The sequence below is a fragment of the Lycium ferocissimum genome, chromosome 7, assembly GCF_029784015.1.
Source record: "Lycium ferocissimum isolate CSIRO_LF1 chromosome 7, AGI_CSIRO_Lferr_CH_V1, whole genome shotgun sequence".
NCBI lineage: Eukaryota > Viridiplantae > Streptophyta > Magnoliopsida > Solanales > Solanaceae > Lycium > Lycium ferocissimum.
In genome coordinates this window covers 48,582,459-48,609,656 of record NC_081348.1, presented here as the reverse complement: position 1 = coordinate 48,609,656, position 27,198 = coordinate 48,582,459, and the positions used below count along the sequence as shown (strand labels likewise).

Below are 27,198 nucleotides of genomic sequence, written 5' to 3'. Positions count from 1 at the left end.
TAAAATAGAAACTTTAAAAAATAAGGTGGAGATGGGTTGGTCAGTGGGTAGGTGGTGGAGGGGTGGCTGGTAGGGTCGGGGTGAGTGGTTGTCGGTGGGGTGGGGGTTGGGGCATAATGGGAAAATAAAATCTATAACCACGCAAAAAAACTAAATGTGTGGTTATAAAAATTAAGGTTATCATAATTATATAACCATAAAATTTCAACGAATTTATATCACCATATAATATAATTCTAAAAATAATGAAAACAAATATGATTTCATACAAAACAATACAATAATAGAGCACCGGAAACAACCATCCAAGCTAAAGACTCTTGCAATTCAGCACCAAAATATAAACAAATTAAACACAATAAATGAATAATAAGTTCGTCCAAAGCAAAAAGAAAATAAAGAAGAAAGCAATCGCAAAACCTTGTTTTCCTCCCCACGCAATAAAAAAGAAGAGACCAAAAGGAAGGCAAAAAAATCAACCGCTTTGGCCTTTGCGGTTGTCTAAAGCCACCACCAATCACAAGCTTTCAGACAAACATCAATTTCCCTTCCCATCATCGCAACTAAGTTGTTTATATTTGAACTGAAAATCGATCTTAAAGGACATACACACTAGGGTTTGATTTTTTTTGTTTTTCAATTTTAGTATAAATGAAGCCAATAAGGTTACCAGAACCACCATCAAGTCCACGAGCAATGACTGGTGTGCCTGATATATTTGAAGGTGGAGTACATGGTGTAATTAGACGAGCTGTTATTATTGGTAATGGTTTTCCTGCTTCTGAGAATCAAAGTATTGGTTTGGTTCAAGCACTTGGCCTATCCGATAAGCACACTTTATATGTAAGTTCCTTGTTTTTCCTTTCGTAGAATTTTCAATTTTCGTGTATTGTTTTGAAATTGCGTATGTATGTTATTTTTTTTTTTAAATTGCTTTGTTATGAGTTACTTTAGCTGAGGGGTCTTTCGGAAACAACCTCCCTACCTCGAGTTCCTTTTTTTCCTCCTTTTGTAGAATTTTGAATTTTCGTGAATTGTTTTGAAATTGCTTCTGGATGTTATTTTCTTAAAATTGCTTTGTTATGAGTTACTTTAGTCGAGGGGTCTTTTGGAAACAACCTCTATACGTCCACGAGGTAGGGGTAAGGTCTGCGTACATCCTACCCTCCCCAGACCCCACCACCCTGTAGGGTTACATTGGGTATGTTGTTGTTGTTTTGATGTCTCAGTTGAGTTCAGGAAGAGAATTATTAGTATTGCACGAGGAGCTTGATTAGTATTGGTTTGGTTCAAGCACTCGGCCTCTCCGATAAGCACACTTTATATGTGAGTGTTCTTTTTTTTTTTTTTTTTTTTTCTCCTTTTGTAGAATTTTTCAATTTTTGTGTATTGTTTGATGTCCCAATTGAGTTCACGAAGAGAATTATTCCCTCCATCCCAATTTATGTGACACCGTTGGACTTGGTACAAAGTTTAAGAAAGAAAGGAAGACTTTTGAAATTTTGTGGTCTAAGACTTTCAAAAGGTTAACACTTTTCAATTTTCGTGTATTGGTTTGAAATTGCTTCTGTATTTTTTATTTTTATTTTTAAAACTGGTATGTTATTTTTTAAAATTGCTTTGTTATGAGTTACTTTAGCCGAGGGGTCTTTCGGAAACAACCTCTATACGCCCGCGATGTAGGGGTAAGGTCTGAGAACATCCTACCCTTCCTAGATCCCACCCTGTGGGATTACACTGGGTATATTGTTGTTGTTTTGATGTCTCGCTTGAGTTCAGGAAGAGTATTATTAGTATTGCATGAGGAGCTTGATTAGTATTGGCTTGGTTCAAGCACTTGGCCTCTCCGACAAGCACACTTTATACGTGAGTTCTTTTTTGTAGAATTTTCAATTTTGTGCAGGGCGGAGCTTCAGTATTTGTATTAGAAAATTTGTTAAATATTTACAGTAGTTATAGTGGGAGAGGTAGGGGCTTATTAGTAGTATTATTTAGTAATCGTGCAGTTTCTATTCTTCGATGTGTATTCCTATATATTGCGCCTTTGCTTTATATCTTGTTACTTTATTGTCCTATTTTTTGTATCTGCGTCAAATTTCTTTCTTTTATTTGCCTTCCCTTTCTTCTCTTTTTCCTTTTGAGCCGAGGGTCTCTTGGAAACGGCTTCTCTGCCCCACAAAGGCCAGGGTAAGGTATGCATTCATCCTACCCTCCCCAGACCCCACTTGTGGGATTACACTGGGTATGTTGTTGTTGTATTTACAGTAGTTGTTGAGAACATTCTTAGATAGGAAGGTATGAAGGTCGAGGATTTAGGATAGAAGGATAGTAGGTAGTCGAGTGTTGTAGTACTTTTGCGTGGGAGAGGTAGCAGCTATCTCTTCTCATGTAACGACCCATTTGGTCGTTTAGCACTTTTAGGCCTAATATTCCTAAAACACCCTTTTCGTGGTCTAATTCGCTTTCTATAGTCCGCGATAACGGTGATTCGGTTATTTAATTAACAAGTATGTGAAGTGTGCTTAAGAAATTAATTATGCGTAAATGGTTATTTGATGAACTTAGCGGGAAGTTAATTATTTGATTATGGATTAAGGACGAATTATTTTGATGTCACCTCTAACGCGGCAAAGAACTAGCATGACAAATTTATATATATTGTTATGTGGCATTCTTTAATTAAAGTGGATTAGAGTACACATCATGATTCCACGCGTACACAAGAGGATAAAATATTTGTGCTTTGTAAAAGAGTCGGATTACAAGACATGGTATGTTTTATCATTACATTAAGCTAGGCATTAAATTAAGGTTTCATCGGTACTATAGTGAGGACAAAGTGGATGTATGCAAGAACATAAGACTATTGCTATGTACTAGTGGACACGTTTGAAAATGAATGGTAAGCATAAAGTTATTAATTTTGTAGACCCATTTAAATCCCTTTTTTTGTTGGGCCGGTCACGAGACCCTTTTTTAGTGATAATCGGTTCGAATGGTTGATATATATCTATGCACCAATCAATCTCTTTTGGCTAATTCAAAAACGTCACCAACAAAAGTCGAATGATACAACTCGAGATTTCTTCGAGTAAAGTAAGGTTGAAGGAGAGTATTTCTTGAAATATAAGTTAAGAATTCTCCTCTACTAGATATATTTAAATTCGTCCAAGCCATAGGTAAATTGTGAGATGAGAACTACCGGATTAATGGTAGGAAACCGTATAACTTCTTGTTATTATCATTAATTATGTGTGCAATTGGTTAAATGTCTTAATAAAGAGAGAGTAAAGATTAATTGTGGAATTAATGGAGAGGGATAAGCATTAAGTTAGTTGCTATGATTGACACGTGATTTTTTTGACAATTTTCTGTAAATGACCAAGCAAGAATATGGGTTGGTGTATTGCTATCATTAGTGGAACCCACGGTCCACTATGCATTTCCAAGTGGAAGGTGCTATAGTGCGGTGCTCTATACTAGTTTGATGAATATTCCAATTAAGAATTTAAGAGTGCGGTTGGACATGCGGTCCTCTATAATTATATCACTTCAACTTGACGGACATACACCGTGATTTACTATATATTGCACAACTCACCTCTTTACGTTGGTCGATAGGTGCAACATTAATTTATTTTAGCTATGCAAAGAAGATACATATTTCTCTCGCTTATTCCTACATTAATTAATGAGATATTAGAAACGGACAACATTCTCATCTCTTTCAAAACCAAAGCGAAAGAACGTGAGAGACGCAACTTGACGGAAGCAACTTCGTAAGGAAAAAGCTTTGCGTGAAATTTCGTGACACACCGTTCGCATTGAGGTAGGTTACGGTTTACCTTATGGTGAGACTTTGATTAGCGAAGCCTATGTTTAGATGATATTGCAGGAGAATGCATATAAACCCTCGGGTATCAAGTCAAGTTAGATATTTTCTTAGGTCGGACCTTGTTGTATGATTTGGGGGCTACACATCCCGTTGTGTTGTTGACTTATCTTGATCTATTTTTTTTTGTGCTCGTTGCCACTTGAGACATCGAGTATCTCGTGACTAATGATATATCATGACTATGATATTGCGCGTGCTTTACTCGATTGATACGGAGATGAGAATGGTGATTCCATTGTGGGCTTTTGTGTAGCCTTATTCTTGATATTACTTGTATTTCATGTGTGTACCGTTTCGGATTGAATTGGTTTTTAACATTACATTTCATCATACTCTATACGCATTTCCACGATACATTGATATATGTACGGTTATGGCACTAATATGATATGTGAGAGTGTAGCCTCCGAGGTCTTTGCATGGAGAGGGTAAAAGAGATGAGTGTTTGTTGCCCGAGGTTTCTTGCCGGAACGACATGGAGTGTCCGATGCCCGAGGGGTTTGCGGATCGCGAGAGCGTGCTCGTGATCCGAGGTTATATTCCGAGCGAGTGGTACATGGACTTCGCGGGTCCCCCATGGGTCATGATCGCCGAGACGTGAGAGTTACTCCGTCCGGGACATGTTGTACAAAATCGCATATGCATTGCATTCATCCCACATACATTATTGCATTGCATTATATCTTGGTTCCCGTTGATTGTTGTGATACTACCGTGATGTACATCGATTGGATTGATTATACTAAGACTTGGCACGGTGGGTTTAGATGCTATAACATAAAAGATGACTTGTTCGTGGATATGGATTCATATTGACTTGTACTTGTTGGTTTATATGTTTTTCTTGCTTGTTGTCTTTATATACGTTATCTAGTCTTAGCTCGCCTATGATACCTACCGGACTGTTGTTTGTACGATTACACTTGCTGCATTCTTTTATGAATGCAGTACCACCGAGATCGATTTCTACTCTTTCGTGGCTAATATTCGAGGATTTCGATTCGAGTCCTTCGGGATGAGCACGAGGACGATCGATGCCGATGACTCTTTTTATCCTTATGTCTTGTTTCATTACGGGACATGATCTTTAGGCTACTATGTATTATTATGATTCGACTTATAGTATTTAGTTAGATGCTCTTGTATGACCCACCGTATACCGGGGTTGGATTCTCATTATTTCTATATTTCTTTATATTATTATCGTGAGACTTACGTTATTTTATCTTCTTCCGCTTTATTTATATATTTTTGATTATTGGAATAAGGGTTCGCCTACCGAGGCGGGAAAGGTAGGCGCCGCACGACTCCGTTTTTAAAATAGGGTGCGAAGTTGGTATCGAGCTTAGGTTACCCTTATATAAGTACAAGAGCAATGTCTAGTAGTCCTACTTATGGGTGTGTTGCGCGCACACTTATAATTGGGAGGCTATGGACATCTAGGAAAATTCGTATTCTTTCATTATTTCGTGCTACTTCATTCAAATTGGTATCTAGTTGATCCCAATTGGTATCCGAACTTCTATTTTTACCTTCTCCCGGATGATGGGAACTCATCCTTAAATTCTTGCGCGAACGGTTGTTTCCGACATGTGGTACAGTACAAGTTGTGTTGTCCTAATTTAGATGCCTGACTAAGTTCAGTTTCTAGATATGACCTAAGGTTTCAGCTGTGTGGAGTCGTGGTTAGGCTCGTTATTGTAAGGTTGGTTGAAGGAATGGGAAAGGTGATTCATAGGGTCATAAGATCTCCATATTTATAGTATTGGGTTTTCTCGAAAAGAGGCAAGAACGCATTTATGGCTTAATAAGAGCGATTTGTTTCGATGGTATGATCGGTTTTAGGGAAGCGTATAGCAAAGTAAGAGTTCTTATGGTATAGATGAAGGATTATCGGGTGCTGCATCTAAGTTTTCGAATGAGAATTATGGGAAAGTTGTGAAATGGCTATTTGAAATTCGTATTAAAAATTTGCATTCTTTCCAAAACTTGAAACCACCATATCTCATTCATTATAAGGTCAAATTGAGTGATTCAAAAGCCTAATTTGAGTGAAATTTCACAAGGAATCCATTGGAAGCATCAAAAGCGAGTTTTGGGATCCGTTGGCACGAGAAACGAGACTGAACAGCTGGATATTTTTGTTATTAATGTTGGATTGTAGTGGGGATAAAAGATAAAAATAATTTGATCAATGGATTAGTGCTATGACTTTTCCTTTCTAAAGGTTGGTGGCAAAGGGGAACCTAATTATGAAAAGGTGAGAATAGGTATAGATGTAGTGGAGTGGTCATTTAACGAACGAATTATTCAAAGTATTTAATTATTTTATTTTAGGATTGTCCACCTTATAATAGGACTTCATTATTTATTTGGGTTTGTCTACCTTATAATAGGATTTAATTATTTTATTTTAGGATTGTCTACCTTATAATAAGACTTCATTATTTATTTGGGTTTTATCCACCTTATAATAGGATTTAATTATAGGCTTACATAGGCTTCGGCCACATTATTAGAAATTTTAATTTTATTTTCCTTGCACATATGAACTACTTTTGACCGATTCCTCCAAAATAGTGTCGGAATTGCAAGATTCGATAAAGCAAAGTGGCAAAGCCAACTTAATACCGATTAAATTTGAAACTCACAAATTTCTTTGAGTGTGAACTTTTTAGACGTGGATTTTGGAAGGGTAGAAAATCCCCAAATCATTAGCAATCGCTCATTAATAATCATAGATCGAGCACCGCATTTAGGCTAGTTCGCCTTTAATTGATCATTTTAGGTTTGTTCGCCTTTAATTAAACATTTTAGGTTTATTCGCCTTTTATTGAAAAGAAAAGGAACCGCATTTCAAGAGCCCGTGATATCGAACAAGTCCCACAAATGGAAGTTTTAAAGAGATTGATTTCACCACTCAAATCAAGACATTTTACCATTGTCCCAACTACTTTCTTCGAGTAGCTAATAGAACACACCAAAAAAAAAAAAAAAAAAAAAAAAAAAAAAAGCAAAGTTCAATCATGCAAGGTTGGGCCTGAGTTGAAAACGCAAGAAGAAGAGACTTAATGACTTCATCTTCATCATCTTCCTCTCTATGGCCATAACCAATAGCAAGATTATTGTTCCGCAATCGGACCACTATCGCAAAAAGTATCAAAAGAAGCCCGCAATTCGCCATACCCAAAGCTTTCTCTTCTTGGTTAGCCTTGAAACAAGATTGCCTTAATTTCTTTGTTTTCTCCTCAAGTTCCATGTCCGGATTTCCTCCATCCTTTTCTTCTTTCCTCTAATGAATCTATCACATCCTTCCACTTCGTTCCATACCATTTCCTTCCCCCTCTTCAATTCCCGCAAATATTCATCATCGAAACAAGGGTAACATGTCTATGTAGAGAATATCTTAACGTTCTTTTCTAAACGAAATATTAAGAGAATATAATATTATTACATAAACTAAAAGGTGAATTTTTTTTTTTAATTTGAAACAAGAGTGTAAAGTTAAGACGTGTATATAGAGCGAACCTTAACATTCTTGATTATGGTTTGAAGACTCATTAACTTCCTATGTGGCCACCTTCGAATTCCCAAATCCCTACATCTTATCTTCAAAAGTTGTCACCCCAATATTGAGTTCCTTGGCCGCTTTTTTATTGGCATGTAAAAAACACTTGGAAATTGCTTCTCGAGACAACATTTTTGCTTCCTTTTTCCGTTATAATTATCTTTTCTTGATTGTTGTCACATGACAACAATTCCCCGGTTCTCGCCCGCCCAAGTAATTGGGTACTTAATCCAAATCCACCGCTCGTTTCGCTCCACATCCCCGCACCCATAACATTATAATACATTAGCTAATTTATTTAGAACAAATACTATTAGTGTATACAAATAGATATTCGAATATGACCATCACCTAGGAATTATAAAAAAAGATGAATAAAATGGATCTTGAGAGAGTAGTCCATCATCAAAGGATCTATTAGCAAAAGATCAAAGCGAAATCATACCGATGATCGATAACAATGAAAGGCTTGAATTACCTTGCATTCTTTCTTTAATCGGGTCTGTAAGAAGGATCCTGAGGCATATACGCAAAGTTTGGTTCTATATGAACGAAGAGTGCATGAACGAAGGTCAGCTAGTGTAGTCACTTCATGTACATCATCTCTTCCCCTATAAATTGCTTAATCCAAACCACGGCTGATCTTGAAGATGCCGTAAATTTTTGCTTTCAAAGAGGATTTGAATCCTCTTTCATAAAGTTGTCGGCCATCGGTTTTACCCGAAGGGTAAAGCCTTTTTGAAAAGTCGGAACTACCGCTTTTTATAAAGCTTGTCGCCACAAAAAAAAAAAAAAAAAAAAAAAAAATCAAATGAGCAGAAAAAAAAAATAAAAATAAAATAAAAATAAATAAAAATACGTGATTAAGAATAGACGTATATAACCGATAACAAATCTGTAATACGTCAAAGCCATGATATACAAATCAAGAATCAATTAATTACGTTATATAAGTACGGTTAAGAAATCTATCTTGACAAGAAATAATTTGTATTGGTACTTATACACATAAGAAATATAGAAAGACGTGCCAAGTACTTTAAAGTAAATTATCTACCCTAAGTCTACAATACAAACACTTATACCTTATATTTGACTAATTTAGGTATAGTTAAGTAAAGGTCGGTTATTCATATGTAAGCACCTTTTGAGGACTATCGAATAAGGCGTGGGTCAATGGAATTATTTACGGTGACGAATGATGAAGGTGTGACTAGACTAATGGTGAAATACTTTTAGATATCGTTGATCACGTTAGTGAACTTACGAACTAAGGAGAAAGGGAAATTATTTCCATTAAGGATTTTTGGCAAGGGTACTTCGACGAAAGAAAATTTAAGAATGGTGAAAGAAGGGTTAGTGAAATCGAATACTTTACCGATTCGAGTGGCAAGGTTTGCGTCTTATTCTAAGGTCATGTGGTTAAGGAAAATTGTGGGGCCTATCGATAACGTTCATAGGTTTGGTTATATAGGATTAGAACATTTTGACAAAAGCAATGCTTATATTCGGAAACTGAGGATGTGGAAAAATTTTGAATTTGGAAATATGAAAATTAGGTCTTTTATCTAAGTTAGAGGGAGTTCCGACTAGTAAGGAGAGAGAGCAGTGTTTATGGCGTATTCCGTAGAGGTTTTCCGCATTGTCCTATTAAAGATTCTTTAGTTACCGTCGGCGTTCATTCTTCTGTGTCGCTCGAGGACGAGCGATTGTTTAATCGTATCCGATGTAACGACCCATTTGGTCGTTTAGCACTTTTAGGCCTAATATTCCTAAAACACCCTTTTCGTGGTCTAATCTTGCTTTCTATAGTTCGCGATAACGGGTGATTCGGTTATTTAATTAACAAGTATGTGAAGTGTGCTTAAGAAATTAATTATGCGTAAATGGTTATTTGATGAACTTAGTGGGAAGTTAATTATTTGATTATGGATTAAGTGGATGAATTATTTTGGATGTCACCCCCTAACGTGGCGCAACTAGCATGACAAATTTATATATATTGTTATGTGGCATTCTTTAATTAAAGGGATTAGGAGTACACATCATGATTCCACGCGTACACAAGAGGATAAAATATTTGTGCTTTGTAAAAGAGTTGGATTACGCACGTGGTATGTTTTATCATTACATTAAGCTAGGCATTAAATTAAGGTTTCATTGGTACTATAGTGGAGGACAAAGTGGATGTATGCGACAGCAACATAAGACTATTGCTATGTACTAGTGGACACGTTTTGAAAATGAATGGTAAGCATAAAGTTATTAATTTTGTAGACCCATTTAAATCCCTTTTTTGTTGGGCCGGTCACGAGACCCTTTTTAGTGATAATCAGTTCGAATGGTTGTATATATCTATGCACCAATCAATCTCTTTTGGCTAATTCAAAAACGTCACCAACAAAATTTGAATGATACAACTCGAAGATTTCTTCGAGTAAAGTAAGGTTAAAGGAGAGTATTTCTTGAAATATAAGTTAAGAATTCTCCTCTACTAGATATATTTAAATTCGTCCAAGCCATAGGTAAATTGTGAGATGAGAACTACCGGATTAATGGTAGGAAACCGTATAACTTCTTGTTATTATCATTAATTATGTGTGCAATTGGTTAAATGTCGGAATAAAGCGGGAGAGTAAAGATTAATTGTGGAATTAATGGAGAGAGGGATAAGCATTAAGTTAGTTGCTATGATTGACACGTGATTTTTTTGACAATTTTCTGTAAATGACCAAGCAAGAATATGGGTTGGTGTATTGCTATCATTAGTGGAACCCACGGTCCACTATGCATTTCCAAGTGGAAGAGGTGCTATAGTGCGGTGCTCTATACTAGTTTGATGAATATTCCAATTAAGAATTTAAGAGTGCGGTTGGACACGCGTCCTACTATAATTATATCACTTCAACTTGATGGACATACACTGTGATTTACTATATATTGCACAACTCACCTCTTTACGTTGGTCGATAGGTGCAACATTAATTTATTTTAGCTATGCAAAGAAGATACGTATTTCTCTCGCTTATTCCTACATTAATTAATGAGATATTAGAACCGGACAACATTCGCTCTCTTTCAAAAACCAAAGCGAAGAACGTGAGATGCAACTTGACGGAAGCACTTCAGAAGGAAAAAGCTTTGGCGTGAAATTTCGTGACACCTGTTCGGCATTGAGGTAGGTTACGGTTTACCTTATGGTGAGACTTTGATTAGCGAAGCGTATGTTTAGATGATATTGTCGGAGAATGCATATAAACTGCGGCATCAAGTTGGGTTAGATATTTTCTTAGGTTGGACCTTGTTGTATGATTTGGGGGCTACACATCCCGTTGTGTTGTTGACTTATCTTGATCTATTTTTTTTTTCGTGTGCTCGTTGCCACTTGAGACATTGAGTATCTGTGACTAATGATATATCATGACTATGATATTGCGGTGCTTTACTTGATTGATATGGAGATGAGAATGGTGATTCCATTGTGGCTTTTTGTGTAGCCTTATTGTCGATATTACTTGTATTTAATGCGTGGTACCGTTTCGGATTGAATTGGTTTTTAACATTACATTTCATCATACTCATATGCATTTCCATGATACATTGATATATGCATGGTTATGGCACTAATGATGATATGTGAGAGAGCGTGTAGCCTCCGAGGTCTTTGCCTATAGGTAAAAGAGAGATGAGTGTTTGTTGCCCGAGGTTTTCTTGCGGGAACGACGGAGTGTCCGACGCAGAGGTCTTTTGCCGGGATCGTGAGAGTGTGCTCGTGATCCGAGGTTATATTCGGAGCGAGTGGTACATGGACTTCGCGGGTCCCCATGGGTCATGATCGCCGAGACGCGGAGTTACTCCGTCCGGACATGTTGTACAAAGCTGCATATGCATTGCATTCATCCCACATACATTATTGCATTGCGTTATATCTTGGTTCCTGTTGATTGTTGTGATACTCGTGATGTCCGATTCGGATTGATTATACTAAGACTTGGCACAATTGGGTTTAGATGCTATAACATAAAAGATGACTTGTTCTCAGGATATGGATTCATATTGACTTGTACTTGTTGGTTTATATGTTTTTCTTGCTTGTTGTCTTTATATACGTTATCTAGTCTTAGTCGGCCTATGATACCTACCGCACTGTTGTTTGTACCGACCTACACTTCTTCGCATTCTTTTATGAATGCGGAGTACCAGACCGAGATCGATTTCTACTCTTCGTGGCTAATATTCGAGGATTTACGATTCGAGTCCTTCGGGATGAGCGAGGACGATCGATGCCGATGACTCTTTTTATCCTTATGTCTTGTTTCATTCTGGGACATGATCTTTTAGGCTACTATGTATTATTATGATTCGTACTTATAGTATTTAGTTAGATGCTCTTGTATGACCGACCGATCTTCGGGGTTGATTCTCATTATTTCTATATTTCTTTATATTATTATCGTGAGACTTACGTTATTTTATCTTCTTCCGCTTTATTTATATATTTTTGATTATTGGAATAAGGGTTCGCCTACCGAGGTGGGAAAGGTAGGTGCCCGCACGACTTAGTGAAAATAGGTCGTGACATCTCATCTTCGCCTTATATAGTTAGTAGTATCAGTTAGTAAATATCTTATTCTTCACTTTTTACTACTACATGTTGCTTCATTTGCTTTGTTTACCTTGATTATTTGCTGTTGTTATTACATTTCCTTTGAGCCGAGGGTCTTCCGGAAACAACCTCTCTACCTCCAAGAGGTAGGGGTAAGGTCTGCGTACACCCTACCATCCCAAACCCCACTTGTGGGATTACACTGGGTATGTTATTGTTGTTGTTTTGATGTCCCAGTTGAGTTCAGGAAGAGAATTATTAGAATTTTTAGTATTGCGTCAGGAGCTTGATTAGTATTGGATTGGTTCAAGCACTCGGCCTTCCCGACAAGCACACTTTATATGTGAGTTCCTTTTTCCTTTTTGGATTGCTTTGTTGTCCCAGTTGAGTCAGGAAGAGAAATATTAGTATTCTATGAGGAGTTTGGCCGGAAGTGCTCACGGTTACTCTAGATGGTGAAGATGATGTGGATTGCGGACCAATAGTATTTATTTACATAGTGTGTGGATAAAATTGCAGGAAACTCAAACTTAAATAGAAAATCTTTTGTGTAGATAGAGATGTGCACGAGTGTTGTATCTGAGTGCCTTCTGCCCTCTTACATCGACCTAGTGAACTTGAATTAGGAGAACGAATAAGATTTGAGGTTGCTGGACTATTGTGGTAGATGCTTGCTGATATTGCCCAATTGATTCAAATATGGCTGTATCGTGGCACTAGGGGATTGAAAATGGATTTTATGAAATGTTTGGGTGATGCCAAATGTGTAGAAATAGGAGTCTTAGCAAATTTTATTGGAAACTTTATGGTTGGCATGGTATATGTTTTGAAAGAGTTCTTTCAGAATTTATTGGGCAAAAGAGTCAAACATGAAAAATAGCGGGCATGGAATTGAAATATTATGTCTTGAGACTTAGGGGAGTGAGATTGTACTAACAATGGTTAATATTTCCTTGACTGGTTAAAGGTTGATAACTTTTTACTGCTTTTCCTATAGACTTTGATTGCACAAGTTTGGGGCTTAGAGCCTTATTGCCTTTCTTTTTTAAGTGTTTATTTGGCTTCAATTCTAGCACATAGAACTCGGACTACAGGCCTATTCACTTGTAAGTCCTTTTTCCCCTAGCCCTGATTTCTGTCTTGGTTACCTGGGTATTTATTTGATCTCCTACAAAGTCTAGAAGCTTGCATAGTTAAAGATACGCGGCAGATCCTTTAGTCAAATGATCAATCCAAAGGACACAAAGTCAGCAACATTCATACAATGAACTTATGGGGTTACCCATTTCTTGTCCAAAAACTTAAGCAGTTAACAAATAGTTTTAAACTGATAGCTTTTGTCAGATATAACCACATTCAATCCAACAAGCATGTGGTATTTTCTGAGTTTCATAGTAACTCAGATGAGATTAAATCCTGCACAGTTAACATGAATAGAAAGGATTAAGAAAAAAGAGCAGAGTTTGCATGCTTTTGGCAAGTTATCCCCTCTAATAGTGTCGGAGCCACCTTGGCTTAAGGGTGTTCGCGCAAACACCCTTCGCCAGAAAATTATGCTCTGTAGATAGATAAAATATTATTTACTATGGATATGTACTATTTTTGGAACATCTGATAGTAACCAGAAAATAGAGAACACAAGGACTAGAATAAGAAACTGCGATTTATTGGTAATAGATCGTGCAAGAATCTTAAACACAATTACACCAATAAAGATGTCCGTATGGAGAGGACAAGACTCCAGAATATAGTAGTTTTAAATCTGAAATTTCATATCCAACTAACTAATCCTAGTTACATATTTATAGATAATACAATAGGATAAGATTATCATCAGATAACTATAAACTAGGAATAGTAAACTGCTGGAGCAGTTCCAGGAAGCAGTTGGTTGACAGTTTCTCCGGGTGTACACTAAAAACTGCAGAAGTTACACTTCATCAAGACTCTATAATTCTTTATCTATTTGTCGATATTTTCTCCTAGAGTAAGTCTTGAGAAGTGGGTCTGTATCAACATCCTTCATTGGTTTTTTTTACTTCTTCAAAATCCGAACACCCTTAATAAAATTTCTGGCTCCACCACTGCCCTCTATGCAATTCATCTCACCGGTGCACAACCTATAAGTTTAGGCACAAGTTGTTAAAACAACAAGGACACAGAACCTTATCAACCATGTAGTAGTTGCATAAATATGTCTTGTGGGGCTTTTATCGAATCAAAGCTGAAAGATTTTGGTTTTCGTTCTGTCAATTGAACTCATTTGACGTGTTCACTTTAGAATCCGTAGTCCTCTGAAGCATGCTTGTATGTAATTATATGTCATCAAAAATAAATAAATGATTGTATGTAATTATAATGAACTTGATCTAGCTACTACAATGGACTAGGTGTTGGGTTTTATCCTTGCAATCTTTTTCTCCCGGGTTCACACATCCACCAATGCATTACTTCCAGTCTAATCTTATTTGATTGGTATAAGTTTCTTGAACAGAGGCATGTTTTTGTTCAAAAGTTTGCATGAGTAGAGTGAATGAAACAGTTGAAGTTTCTACTGATCCGGTTGATAATTAGAAATTTCTTATCTTCCTAGATTTGAATGGTGCTGTTTTAAACTATTAAGTGATACAGAGAGGTAAGTAGAGGGTGATAACTTGAAAGTCCTGCATTTATTTTGGGAGATTGTAATTGTTGATCACACCTTTTTTTTTTTTTTCCCCCCTTGAAATCGCTGTTGCTGCTATCTGTACATGCAGCGGGTTACTAGACCAAGAGGAGGAGTCAATGAGTGGCTACACTGGCTTCCTGTATCTTTCCACAAAAGCTTGTATTACATTATAAGCCAGATATTTGGAATTTTATTGAGAAGAAGGGCTAGAAAACCGGGAACTTTGCCTATGGGAAATGGTGGCACAGGCTTGTCATCTATTTTGGAAGCTGACGTGAAGAGTATAGTTAGAATGGCTCGTGAGACATTTGAGAAGTAAGTTTCTACTTTGTTCATGACTTCATCTTCATTCATGTGATTCATTTGCTTCCCGTTGCATTTTACTATAATTTTTTAATCGTGGTAGTAATTGAAGTATGTGTTCATCTCATCTAAAAGCTTAAGCTATTAGAGAACACACACTTATTCTTAAGTATGTCTTCAGCACGCCTCCTTACGCGCTGATTCTTTTTCATTGAGCAACACGTGACTCTTTTTCCTAATGAGTGGCTCGGAGACTTGAACTCATAACCTTTGCTTACTCTAATACTATGTGAAAATAGAAAGCTTCTCATATACTTACTTAACAAGGTACAAGAGGTGGTCCTTATATTGGACTCTTAGATTGTGTTTAATATGGTAGGTGATTATTGATCACTATGCTAATAAGGTAAATAAATATTCTTGGAATTAAATACAAAAATTTCTAATGTATCTTATATATATTTTTTTTTGATCAAGTAAAAGTATTTTCATTCATAAACATTACCACAACGGCCGTACACAAAGGGTATACCATACGATCAAGCATCTACAAAATATGATCCTCTACGAACTCCACCCAATCATGTATACAGCTAGGAACTTTCTGTTTAGACCAAAAGTAAATAAAAGAGCGGAGGCTACTCCTCAACTGAGAGAAACTCGACTCTACTCCATCAAAAGCTCTCCTATTTCTCTCTGTCCACACTACCCACATCAACGCAAGTGGTACCACGTTCCAAGCCTTTCGTCTTCTCCTCCTCTGGCTCTTCCAACTGAACATCAAATCTTTCACAGTTCTTGGCATTACCCAATGTGTGTGAAACCACCTAAACATATCCCACCATAATCTCATGGTCAGCCCGCAATGTAGAAGAAGGTGATCCACGTCCTCGCCCCTCTCCTTGCACATGTAACACCAACTGACGCAGATAACCTTCCCCCTTCTAAGATTTTCCGCTGTCAAAATCACCCCTCTAGAGGCTAGCCAAGTGAAAAAACACACTTTTCTCGGCACACTTGGAACCCATATTGCATTACAAGGGAAATCAACCTCTTTCCTAACCCAAAGTTTCTCATAAAAAGACTTCATAGAGAACACTACCACCACACATCGGGATTAAGTGTACTATATTATTTACGATTTTTCTTATTCAAGTATAATGAATCTAGACGTCGATGAATTTAGACCCATATTCAGTTGATATTCTGACATACTCCCTCAAACTCAAAGTGGACCAACTTCAGTGTGCTTTTTTTGGTGAAGTAATTAAAATGTATTAGAATGGCATCAAGAAGATGCAGAGGTTACAACTAAGCATAAAGCTGCTTCAAACAAGAATTAACATGAAGCTAGCTGAGCAAAAACCTGTAAACCAACTTCAGCGTGCTTATTTCACAAAAAATAGAAAGTTGACATTGAAATCTCGCCAGAGTAGTGCACGATCACCACAAAGAAAAGTGGTGCTGGAATTCTTTTCGGCGGGAAGTCGTTGGTAACTTTACTCTCAATCACCAAGAAGAGATTTAGTGTTGTGGATCCTTATAACTATTATCAATTTAACTTCAATTGCATAACAAAGCCAAGAAATTCAGGGTGTAGAAGAGGGTGTCAGTTGCGCAAATGTTGAAAAGATAATGGTGCTTGAATGATCCTAGAGAGACGAGCGCCTAAATGATTGTCTAGACTCTAGAGATAGGAGTACTAGCTGCTGAAGGGGAGCTTCGTCGGACACCAGAAGGAAGAACAAGAAAAGAAAACACTGATTATTTGAGTCTTTGGCAAGATCGGGTGTGTAGAGTGATGTTAGAGTCCACATTGATTAAGAGAACGGGTTGTTGTCTCCTTATATGGTCTTGGCCTCTTGGGCAATCCTCATCTCATGAGCTAGTTTTTGGGTTGAGTTAGGTCAAAGGTCCATTTTTTTTTTGGGCAGTAATTTCCTTTATGCAAAGTTATGATAGATGCACACATCGAAAAATGCTTGTAGAGTTGTAGTACTGTTTTCTTTGTTCGAGTCTATGGTAGATGTTAAAAAAATGGGTAATTTCTAGTGCAGAAGTTTTTATGCGAAAGCAAATTTATTGGTTAGATTTTTGAGAATGTATAATATTACCAGATGCAGTCAATTCTCTATTTGTAGAGAATCTTGTGGATCTTTGGAGTTTTAGTCAATAAAGATATTGATTTTTCAGTTCTTTAGTGGTAGAGCGCTCTCTCTCTCTCTCTCTATATATATATATATATATATATATATATATATATATATATATATATATATTTCCAACGAAGGTTGGAGTTTGAGTTACCAAGGGAGGGTGCGTGGGCCCATGAGGAGAGGGGGTCTAATTTACCAAAAAATTAATTGATCAACTACTTGCCAATCTTAGACTAGTTGTGATGGATATAAAAATCATCTATCTGTGTTCGGCTCTACTCCGGTCCATCTCGTTCTAACCTAATTTGTCCCTTAAGAGAATTAGGAGTTCTCTGAAACTAGAGATTCTCGCTATCTCACACTTAATTCATATAGTGACACAAAATTTCTTATCAAACTAAAGACTCTTTGCAAACATAAACCTAAAATATTGGTAAAAAGTGTTGTTAAAAGCCATCGTTTTGTCGCGTGAAGCTATGCGCTTCAGAGAAATGTGAACTTCAAGAAATGGTGGGATAGTGATTCAATCGAGAAGTCGCCAGTTCTTTGAATCTCCACTCTAAGGTGTTGCCTAATTTCAACATCATTGTATATTGAACGTTGAAATTAGTTACTGTAAATTTGTAATTGAAATTTGATTACTATAGCAGTACTAAAGTATCTTATAAAAAAACTATAGTAGTAGTAAATATTTGGTACTTTTTAATTTTTCATAAATTATGCGCTTCAGACAGGTGTGCACTTCAAGTAATATGCCAAAAGTGATTGAACGAGCAATGGTTTATTCTTTGAATCTCAACTTTGAAAAATTGGGACTAATGCCAGTTTTGTTGGATTTTTTTCTTTAAAAAAATATGTTTCATTTCAGTGTCATTTTAAAACACCTTTCTCGGAAATGACCTTCACTTTTTGTAACGGTAAAAATAATGTTTGTGCTCTCGATCGAAAACTCAGTGTAGTAATGATGAGCTAATGATTGTTCCTTATCAGGGATGGACCATTGCTGGTGATTGCATCTGGAAGAGATACGATTTCAATAACTAGCTCCATAAAAAGATTGGCATCTGATAATGTTTTTGTTGTCCAGGTATGAAATCTGATGCTTCTGCGCGAAACATGATTTTTCTGCAGATCGTTATAGTTGAAAGTCCATTTAACCTATTCCTCTCCTCTTTTTAATCTTTTCCCCTCTTATTATTTATCTATTTATTGGTGGTGGGCTGGACAGTTTCTCAAATGACATTCCATCAGTGGTGAAAAACTGGATAGTTTTAAATCCCAGTGGAGATATTTGGTAACACACCTGCAATAATTCCAAATCTGTGTTAAAGAGGTGACAAACATTTGTAGGAAGAAGATATCTGTTGTAACAACTGATAGCCTCGAGGATAGGAACCCCTTGGATCCACAGGGGCCGAGGAAATATTAGCGTTCTTCAAATAGGGTTGGTTAAATCATGCATACAGAAGGCTTCCTAATTACAAGCCTAGGATTATGTCTTAACTATGAATAACTCAAAAGTTTATCAAACTAGGTCTAAATTATCTTGAAGATCTGCAGTAGAACTCTGAATGGTGAAAAGACAAAGGTTACGAGAAGCAAATTTATGTTTCATAACACAATTGAAACCCAATGATCTATTTCTTGGTAATTGTCAATTTATTTCTTTACGTGGTAGATATTAATGCCTACTGACATCCTTTTTTGCTTTCTAATACAAAAGAAGTTGTGCATTGTGCTATTGATTTAAAAAAAAAAAAAAAGAATTTGTGCATTGTGCTACCCTTCTTCTCTGCGGGTTGTTTGACTTTTGCTGTTGGACAACTTGTTTATCTATGAACTTTCATCTACTGGAGGAGTAGGAACTAGGAACTAAGAACGAATTTGATGAAAACTGGATCACGCTTTCATGCTCTACAACAGTTTCCATTTCTTTAGATATATGTCTGGCTATAAAAAAAAAAACATATATGTCCAATTTCCATATGAGAAAGATGTGATTTACTCTTGCAGTTTATTTAGTCCTGCAGTTTTTTTTCTGGTTGCCTATTAGAGACTAAATTCTTGAGAAGTCAAAGGCATATTAGGATGTTTCTCTGCTTGAAAAGCTGTCTTTCCTGCTTCAAGCTATCTGTATTTGAATGCACAGGTCTACATGTCAATGAACAAATATATATCTTTTTTTTTTTTGGCCCATTCTGTCAATCAGCTGTGATCACAAATTAGTACAATAGATGTTCTCCTGATAAGGATAGCTGATAGGTGATATGAGCTACAGAGGAACCAAAATGGTGAAGAAGAAATTAGGCTGCAAGTTTAGTGAAATTCCTTGTAGTGAACGTGCAGATCTTTTTGATATATATATATATAAAATTTTGATAAGGAAGTGAACGTGCAGATACGGTGTTTTTAATAGTGAAAAGCGCAAAAAAGCAACAAGGTTCATGCGGCTTGAAGTAAAAAAGCAAGAAGTGAAGCGCACAAGTCATAACATTAAAAGATATCAAAGATATATGAATTTTGTAGTTTAGTGATCAGATGACAATTATGCACCCAGGGTGTGGCCTAGTGGTCAAGGAAGTGGGTTGAGAACCATGAAGTCTTTCGTTCAAATCCCAGCGAAGGCAAAAAGACTAGGAGCCTGTTTGGATTGACTTATTTTAGGTGCTTTTAAGCACTTTTATAGTGTTTGGATAAGATTAAAAAGTTCTTTTAGGCCCTTGTTTTTAAGCCAAAATGACAAAAATAAGCTAAAAGCCATAAGCTAGAATTTCTAACTTACGACTTTTGGCTTATAAGTCAAAAGCCGTAAGCCCATCCAAACGAGCTCTAGGTGATCTCTTCCCATCTGTCCAAGCCTTGTGGATAGAGTTACTGATAGTGTTGGTGGGAGGTAGCAGGTACCCGTGGAATTAGTCAAGGTACGCGCAAGCTGGTCCGGACATCGATTATTAAAAATATGAATGATCAAATTACAATTATTTTAATACCCATGTTTATTACCGTTTACTAAAAAATAAAAATATTTTAACACCCAATGTATGAAAATGTTGATATTAAGTCAGCTCCTCAAAATTGAGATTCAAAGAACTGAATGCTTCTATGAAACGCTTGACTTAGCCCATGAAGCGATAATCCCTTGCTTCACATGGCGATGGCTTTTAATAACACACACAAGTCACTCTGACTAGAAACTTCCGAAACATTTGTGACTGAATCATTTTTCTAGAAGAACTGGTTGACTCATGAAGGATTTCTCAAATTTAGGGACTGCTAATGGTAGCTGCTGGATTTCCTGTTTAGTTCAGCAAAGAAAGCTGTTATGACATATTTGGATTGTATGCCATGTACTTTTTTTTTGGGAAAATTCTTGAATGTATCTGCGTCTGGAGAAGAAAATCTCATTTATTTGTCTCTGCTGCATTTCAACTTCAGATTCAGCATCCAAGGTCCCGTTTGGACAGATTCGACTTGGTAATCACCCCCAAGCATGACTATTACCCTTTAACTCCTCAAGGGAAGGAACAAGTTCCACGTTTTCTGCACAAGTGGATAACACCCTATGAACCACCTGATAAGCATGTTGTAGGTATCCTCAACATTTATATTAGTTTTAGCATGTAATATGTAATATATTTGTGTGTTGAGAGCTGTTGTACCTAAATTGATCATTTGTGGGCTTTGACTTTTGTTTCTGAAAAAACAAGGTACTTACAGTAGGAGCTCTACATCAAGTTGATTTTTCTGTGCTTAGAGCTGCAGCCATTACCTGGCATGAAGAGTTTGCACCTTTGCCGAAGCCCTTATTGGTGGTCAACATTGGAGGCCCTACAAGTATATTTCTTCAATCTGAATGACTGATATCCTTTCATTGCAAAATCAAACTTCATAACTTCATTTTGTTAAACAAAGGAAAGTACAAAGAGATGAAGCTGAGATCGCATGACATATGAATTGGAATATATAATGTTGAATTTTGAAGTATATAATTGCTGATTTTTTTTTTGTTTAAAAAGTATTTAATGGTTATACTGGTGGATGCAAAGTTTGTGAGAAGATATACTGTTGTAATGCAAAAGGGAATTTAGTAGAAACTGGTAACAATAACACTATTGTATGTGGTACCAGTGTGAATCTTTGGCTACATCATTAGTTGTAGTGGAGTCAATTATCTAACTTGAGTGGGTAAGAACGAAGCATAGTAAAGCAAACTTCTTCTTCCATGCCAAGAAGCCAAGTCCGTTTGTGTAGATTTATTGCTTTTTAATTCTTGCTGCTGAATATCTTCTTCAGTGAACTGTTTGATCTTTATCTATGGGTTTCCATATTGCTTGGTTCCAAAATTTTGTGTTTTTATATTCGAACTTCTCGACATCTGCTTGAGTAGACTCTACTTTATCTTCATAACTGGGTTTCATAATGCTTGGTTTGCAGTTTGAGGAGACTTGTAACCCAGTTTATTGTCTAGTCCAATCTGTCATAAATGAGTATTGTTCCTTTTCAATGGCTAGTATCTGTATAGATTAATCATCTTTATTGCATGGTTTGCAAGTTAGTTTGGAGACCCTCAAAAAAGGATGATTAAAAAGGATGATATTTAAATCTTTTTTTTTTTTTGTTTTGTTTTTGATAATGGTAGGTTAAATTTTATTAATGAAGTACCAAGCTGGTACAGAAATTACAACAAAAAGAAGAACTCAGACCAATCAACCATTACATGCTTCTCCCTAACAAATTTAGGAAATCAAGATATTGATCCATATCCTCTAACAAGCCCTCCTTACACCAATAGTACAGATACTGGATACACTTGTTTTTGACCACTGAAATGTGACTCTTGTTGCCTTCAAAGCATCTCTTATTTCTCTCCAACCATAGAGTCCATAAATCTTGCTTGTTTACCTTCAGTTATTCAGTGGTCTAGGAAAACTAAGACATGTATGGGAATTCATGAAATTTTATCAGGACTGTAGAGTATGATTTATTTTGTTCTTTTTGTATCCCTTTGTGGTAGCTTTCTTTGCCGCTAGGTTCATGTATGTACAACTTATATCATTCCTGGATTATGATTAGGATACTGCAGGTATGGGGCAGACCTTGTTAAGCAATTAACAGCCTCCCTTCACAATGTTCTTGCGAGCTGTGGGAGCGTAAGAATATCCTTCTCCAGAAGGACACCAGAAAAGGTATTTCTTACAGATTGCATCTCAAGTTATACCAATTGGCAACATGTTAAATGTGATTGACACTCTGGGCATTGTTGATTTCTTGCAGCATTCTAAAATCGTGGTCAAAGAGCTTGGTATGGATCCAAAAGTACACATTTGGAATGGTGAAGGTGACCCAGAAACAATAATCTGTATTAGTTTGTGTAGTTATAATTTTATTTGGATGATCATCTAATTGATATTTTTCTTAAATCTTCAGAGCCAAATCCACACATGGGGCATCTAGCTTGGGCTGATGCTTTTGTCATCACAGCAGATTCAGTTAGCATGTTGAGTGAGGCTTGCAGTACTGGGTATGTCTGACAATTAGCTCAGTGGTTGTTCATGATCTAATTTTTTTTGAACATGTTTTTCCTTAAAATTTTGTTGTGATTCATACCTTCCATCCCAGGAAACCTGTGTATGTAGTTGGAGCTGAACGCTGTACATGGAAGTTCACAGATTTCCATAAGGCACTTAGAGAGAGAGGACTGACTAGGCCATTCACAGGACTTGAGGATGTAAGAATCCCTTACTCTTTCTCCTTCTTTACGGCTAAAATTGGGAAGTTGTAACTTGAGAAATACATTGGGTATTTCTTTACAACTAAACTGATGGTTCTTGCTCAGAGTAGTAGATAGTTGTGATGACATTCTGCTTTGAGAAAAGGTTAGATTGTTCTTCAATACAAGCATGTTTTGACAATGCTAGGTGCTTGTGCGTCCAAACTTGTCTTTCTTGTCAGTACGAGCATTTGGGATTGATGGGATGGTGGTTTATTTAGGACATGGTTGGTGTGTTTATTCCTTTGTGTTTGCGTGGTAGTGTTTCCATGAGTGAAATAGTGGGGAGTCACCTGAGTGGTGTGTTTTGAGAACAAGGTTTACAGGAAGACGTCTGGATTGCTCATGCTGAAAATGTTCTCTATAGTGGATTCCAGTTGTGTTTAAAAAATTAAATGGTGAAATTGTTTATAGTTGCACATACTCGTATATAACGTATCTAGTAGAACGACGTATATCAATAGGCATAGCAATATAGCCTACAACTGATAATGTCTCCTAAATTTAGCAAAGAGATTTCTTGTCTTCTGGGTGTTTAGAAATTCTTTCTTCATAAGTTCTAAGATGGTTGCTAGATACTGTTGTCTATGTGCTGCAATCAGTTGGTAGCTCGAAAGAGCGCTTTGCATTGTAGCTGAGCGAGCAGTTCCCAAAATTTGCTACCTGTTGACTTCTCTTAGTCGAGTTGGCTCACATTCACGGACCTGCCAAATATATATTATTGTGAATTGCTCATCTCTGAGTATTTGCTTGTGGAAGCATGCCTGTAGTGCTTTATTATTTCCCCTTAAAGAAGTATTTTTGCTTGTGGAAGTATGCCTGAAGTGCTTTATTATTTCCCTTTAAAGAAGTATATTTGCATGCGGAAATATGTTTTAAGGTGCTTTATTACTTCCCCATAAATAACTGGGAATTCTTGAGGCGACTTGTATATAGAGCTGAGAGGGACTTCTCGCCTCTAGAAGACTACTTGACAAACTCCTCTTTTATTCTGTCAATAAAATATCAACTACTACGCTGTAGTCCCAAACAAGTTAGGGTCGGCTATATGAATCCTCACTATTTCATTTATTTTGTTAATACACTAACTTTTTTCCATCATCTCTTGTCTTAATAGATGTCAGAAAGCTGGAGTTACCCTCCTCTTAACGACACTGCAGTAGCAGCTACCCGTGTCAATGAAGCTCTTGCTGAGAGAGGATGGAAAATTAAAGCATAGAATCCTTTTGGTCTATATTGTTGTCACAGATCTACTTTTTTTTTTTTTTTTTTTTTTTTTTTTTGTCATTTATGATGTGTGTTCAGAGCTCTGAACATGTATTGTGATGGATTTAATTTTATAGGAGGAAAAAAAGAGATAAATGCCCAGATAAAATCAGAGTTGAACAATGAGGCTCCTATTCTTTTACCCGTTGAGGGTTTTTGCCACATATTGACAAAAATAAATGTCAATCTTCATATGTAAATTAGAAGCTGATTGGGTTGCTCAGAGGAATGTATTGTTTCACGGTTTGCTTTGGTTAAGTCATGAAAGATCAAAATTTAACAAGTTCAAACATACTTCTGCTTTGTTGGGAATTTCTATCATATATATATATATATATATATATATATATATCATATATGTGTGTGCCAGCACTCTCTTACAGGTGAATTAAAAATTATGTGAAGTTAAACTATTAGTTATCGTATACTTTTGTTAATACATCTGGAGATTCTGCAACAAAAGCTATTTTCCGAATTTTTTGTTAGGAAATGTTAAGACATATCATCTCGTTTCAAGTTTGAAATCTTACAATCTTTTCACTTAAAGGATGCAATAGGAACTATAACTATTCTTTTACAAAGAAAAAGGTTAAAAAAAGCAGAGCAATGAGTCTTATGCCAGATTTTACTTGTAATCAGTAGAACAAGAAAACTGTACTATTTTAGACTAGTGAACGATATTTCATTAAGAAACCACTTGTAATCAGTAAGTATGCTTTCTCAATCGAACTTTAAAAATTGAACTCATTGATTAACTTTGGATGTACGGTCAGACCTCTCACTAATTTTTTATGTTATATTTTACTTCTCTATAACAAAGATTTTGTATATAACAGCAATGACATCATTATAGCGGTACACTTTTTGTAAAATTACCTCTTTATAACAGTCACACTCAAATATTGTGTAATAATATTTTGTAAGAATTATATTATCTATAAAATAAAAATATTAAAATATCTACGATAATCATCATTAATGTCATGAACATAGTAAATTTCAAGTACGAATATCTAAAAATCTTCAATTATACTATTAAGTTCTTAGACAGCCTTCAAGAGAAAGCTATTGAATTCAATTATATTGTTGTTGTCACAGATTTACTTTTTTTTTTTTTGTCATTTATGATGTGTGTTCAGAGCTCTGAACATGTATTATGATGGATTTAATTTTATAGGAGGGAAAAAAGAGATAATTGTCCAGATAAAATCAGAGTTGAACAATGAGGCTCCTATTCTTTTACCCGTTGAGGGTTTTTGCCACATATTGACAAAAATAAATGTCAATCTTCATATGTAAATTAGAAGCTGATTGGGTTGCTCAGAGGAATGTATTGTTTTACGGTTTGCTTTGGTTAAATCATAAAAGATCAAAATTTAACAAGTTCAAACATACTTCTGCTTTGTTGGGAATTTCTATATGTGTGCCCGCACTCTGTTACAGGTGAATTAAATTATGTGAACGGTCTTATTTAAAAGGTTAAACTATTGTTATCGTATACTTTTATTAGTACATCTAGAGATCTGCAGCAAAAGCTATTTTCCTATTTTTTTATTAGGAAATGTTAAGACATGTCATCTCGTTTCAAGTTTGAAATATTACAATCTTTTCCCTTAAAGGATGCAATAGGAACTGTAACTATTCTTTTACAAAGAAAAAGGTTAAATAGAGTAGAACGAGGGGTCTTACGCCAAATTTCACTTGTAATCAGTAGAACAAGAAAATTGTACTATTTTAGACAAGTGAACGATATTCCATTAAAAAACCACTTGTAATCAGTAAGTATGTTTTCTCAATCGAACCTTAAAAACTGAACTCGTGAACGATATTCCATTAAAAAACCACTTGTAATCAGCAAGTATGTTTTCTCAAACGAACCTTAAAAATTGAACAATTGACTTTGGATGTGAATGAGATATTAGTCTACCTAAGCAGTGGCGGAGCTACCTTATGCTACGGGTTGTCAATTTATCCCTTCGCGGTAAATTACACTATTTGGTTAAGTTAAAATTTCAGTTTTATGTATAAATACTATATGTTGACTCCCCTTATTTTTTATGTGTGTTTACTTTTTGTATATTTTGACACTCTTTAGTAAAATTCCTGCCTTCACCACTGTGCTTAGGCATAAAAATATATTTGACTAAATTGCGTCCACCACCATTTTGCAGTCATGTCGTTGAAAAATAGCTAATGCATGGAGTTTCAGATTCACAAATTAAACTACATGATAATCTCCAGAAGTTTCATATGTGAAATTTAAAACTCCATACAAGTGACAATTTTTCAATTACAGAAACTCAAAAGTGACTGTTGTAAAATTTATCCCTCATATTTTCCTGATGATTGAGAGCAGTTTTATAAGCATCATAAGCAACCATCTTGAAAAAAATTAGTGAGGGCCAGATCTTAATTTGATCAATATTAGCAAACAAATTTGCTCCTCCAAATACATCTAATTAATTTATCTTTAGCAACTAGTACAAGAAACTTGTCTTTGATAAATCAAAATTTCATCCGTCACATCCTCTTGCAAAGTACTCCCTCAGTTCAAAGGCGGACCATGATTTGAAGATGGCGGAGACACCACTAAATGACCCCATACCCGGAAAATTCGAGGCAAGCTTCAAAAAGCTTCTTCAATAGTTGCTAATAGGATTGGCAAGACCTTTCAAAGTCATAATAGAATTGAAGAAACAGCTATTGAAAGGATCATAAAATTGTTGTTTGCTATCATTCTATTAGCATACATTTTGGGAAAGCCAAGATCTCAAAACCTGATAACTCAATTCAAATATATAGGTATAAACAGTGGTGGAATCAGGATTTTCACTAAGGGGGTTCAAAATATAAAAAGGTAAACATACGAAGAAGCCAAAGGGGGTTCAACATCTACTATATATACATAAATAATTTTAACCATGTATAAACAATGTTTTTTTCCGCCGAAGGAGGTTTGGATGAAC

The 27,198-nt window shown here is 36.0% G+C and overlaps 1 protein-coding gene across 3 annotated transcripts; it reads left to right on the top strand.

Annotated features, from left to right (window-relative positions):
• Positions 1-617: 617 nt before the first annotated feature.
• Positions 618-25,585, top strand: LOC132065490 (mitochondrial fission protein ELM1). Of its 3 annotated transcripts, none has more exons than XM_059458904.1 (11): positions 618-843; positions 14,826-15,052; positions 18,187-18,283; positions 20,632-20,781; positions 20,904-21,030; positions 22,270-22,382; positions 22,471-22,534; positions 22,624-22,717; positions 22,816-22,924; positions 24,084-24,209; positions 25,323-25,585. In XM_059458904.1, exons 1-10 carry the CDS (start codon positions 652-654, stop codon positions 24,183-24,185), a joined length of 1,275 nt encoding a protein of 424 aa, XP_059314887.1. In that variant the 5' UTR covers positions 618-651; the 3' UTR covers positions 24,186-24,209; positions 25,323-25,585. The 3 variants fall into 3 exon arrangements, with proteins under 3 accessions (XP_059314887.1, XP_059314888.1, XP_059314890.1); XM_059458905.1 differs by lacking the exon at positions 618-843 and adding an exon at positions 1,717-1,866; XM_059458907.1 differs by lacking the exons at positions 618-843; positions 14,826-15,052 and adding an exon at positions 16,322-16,533.
• The last annotated feature ends 1,613 nt before the right edge of the window (positions 25,586-27,198 follow it).

What these genes read in the sequence shown, in the direction of transcription:
- LOC132065490 (XM_059458904.1), top strand. Translation starts at nt 652, where the DNA reads ATGAAGCCAATAAGGTTACCAGAACCACCATCAAGTCCACGAGCAATG. An exon ending in AACCACCTGATAAGCATGTT is followed by an intron (nt 20,782 to 20,903) that starts GTAGGTATCCTC and finishes TGAAAAAACAAG; the next exon opens with GTACTTACAGTAGGAGCTCT. An exon ending in ACACATTTGGAATGGTGAAG is followed by an intron (nt 22,535 to 22,623) that starts GTGACCCAGAAA and finishes TTAAATCTTCAG; the next exon opens with AGCCAAATCCACACATGGGG.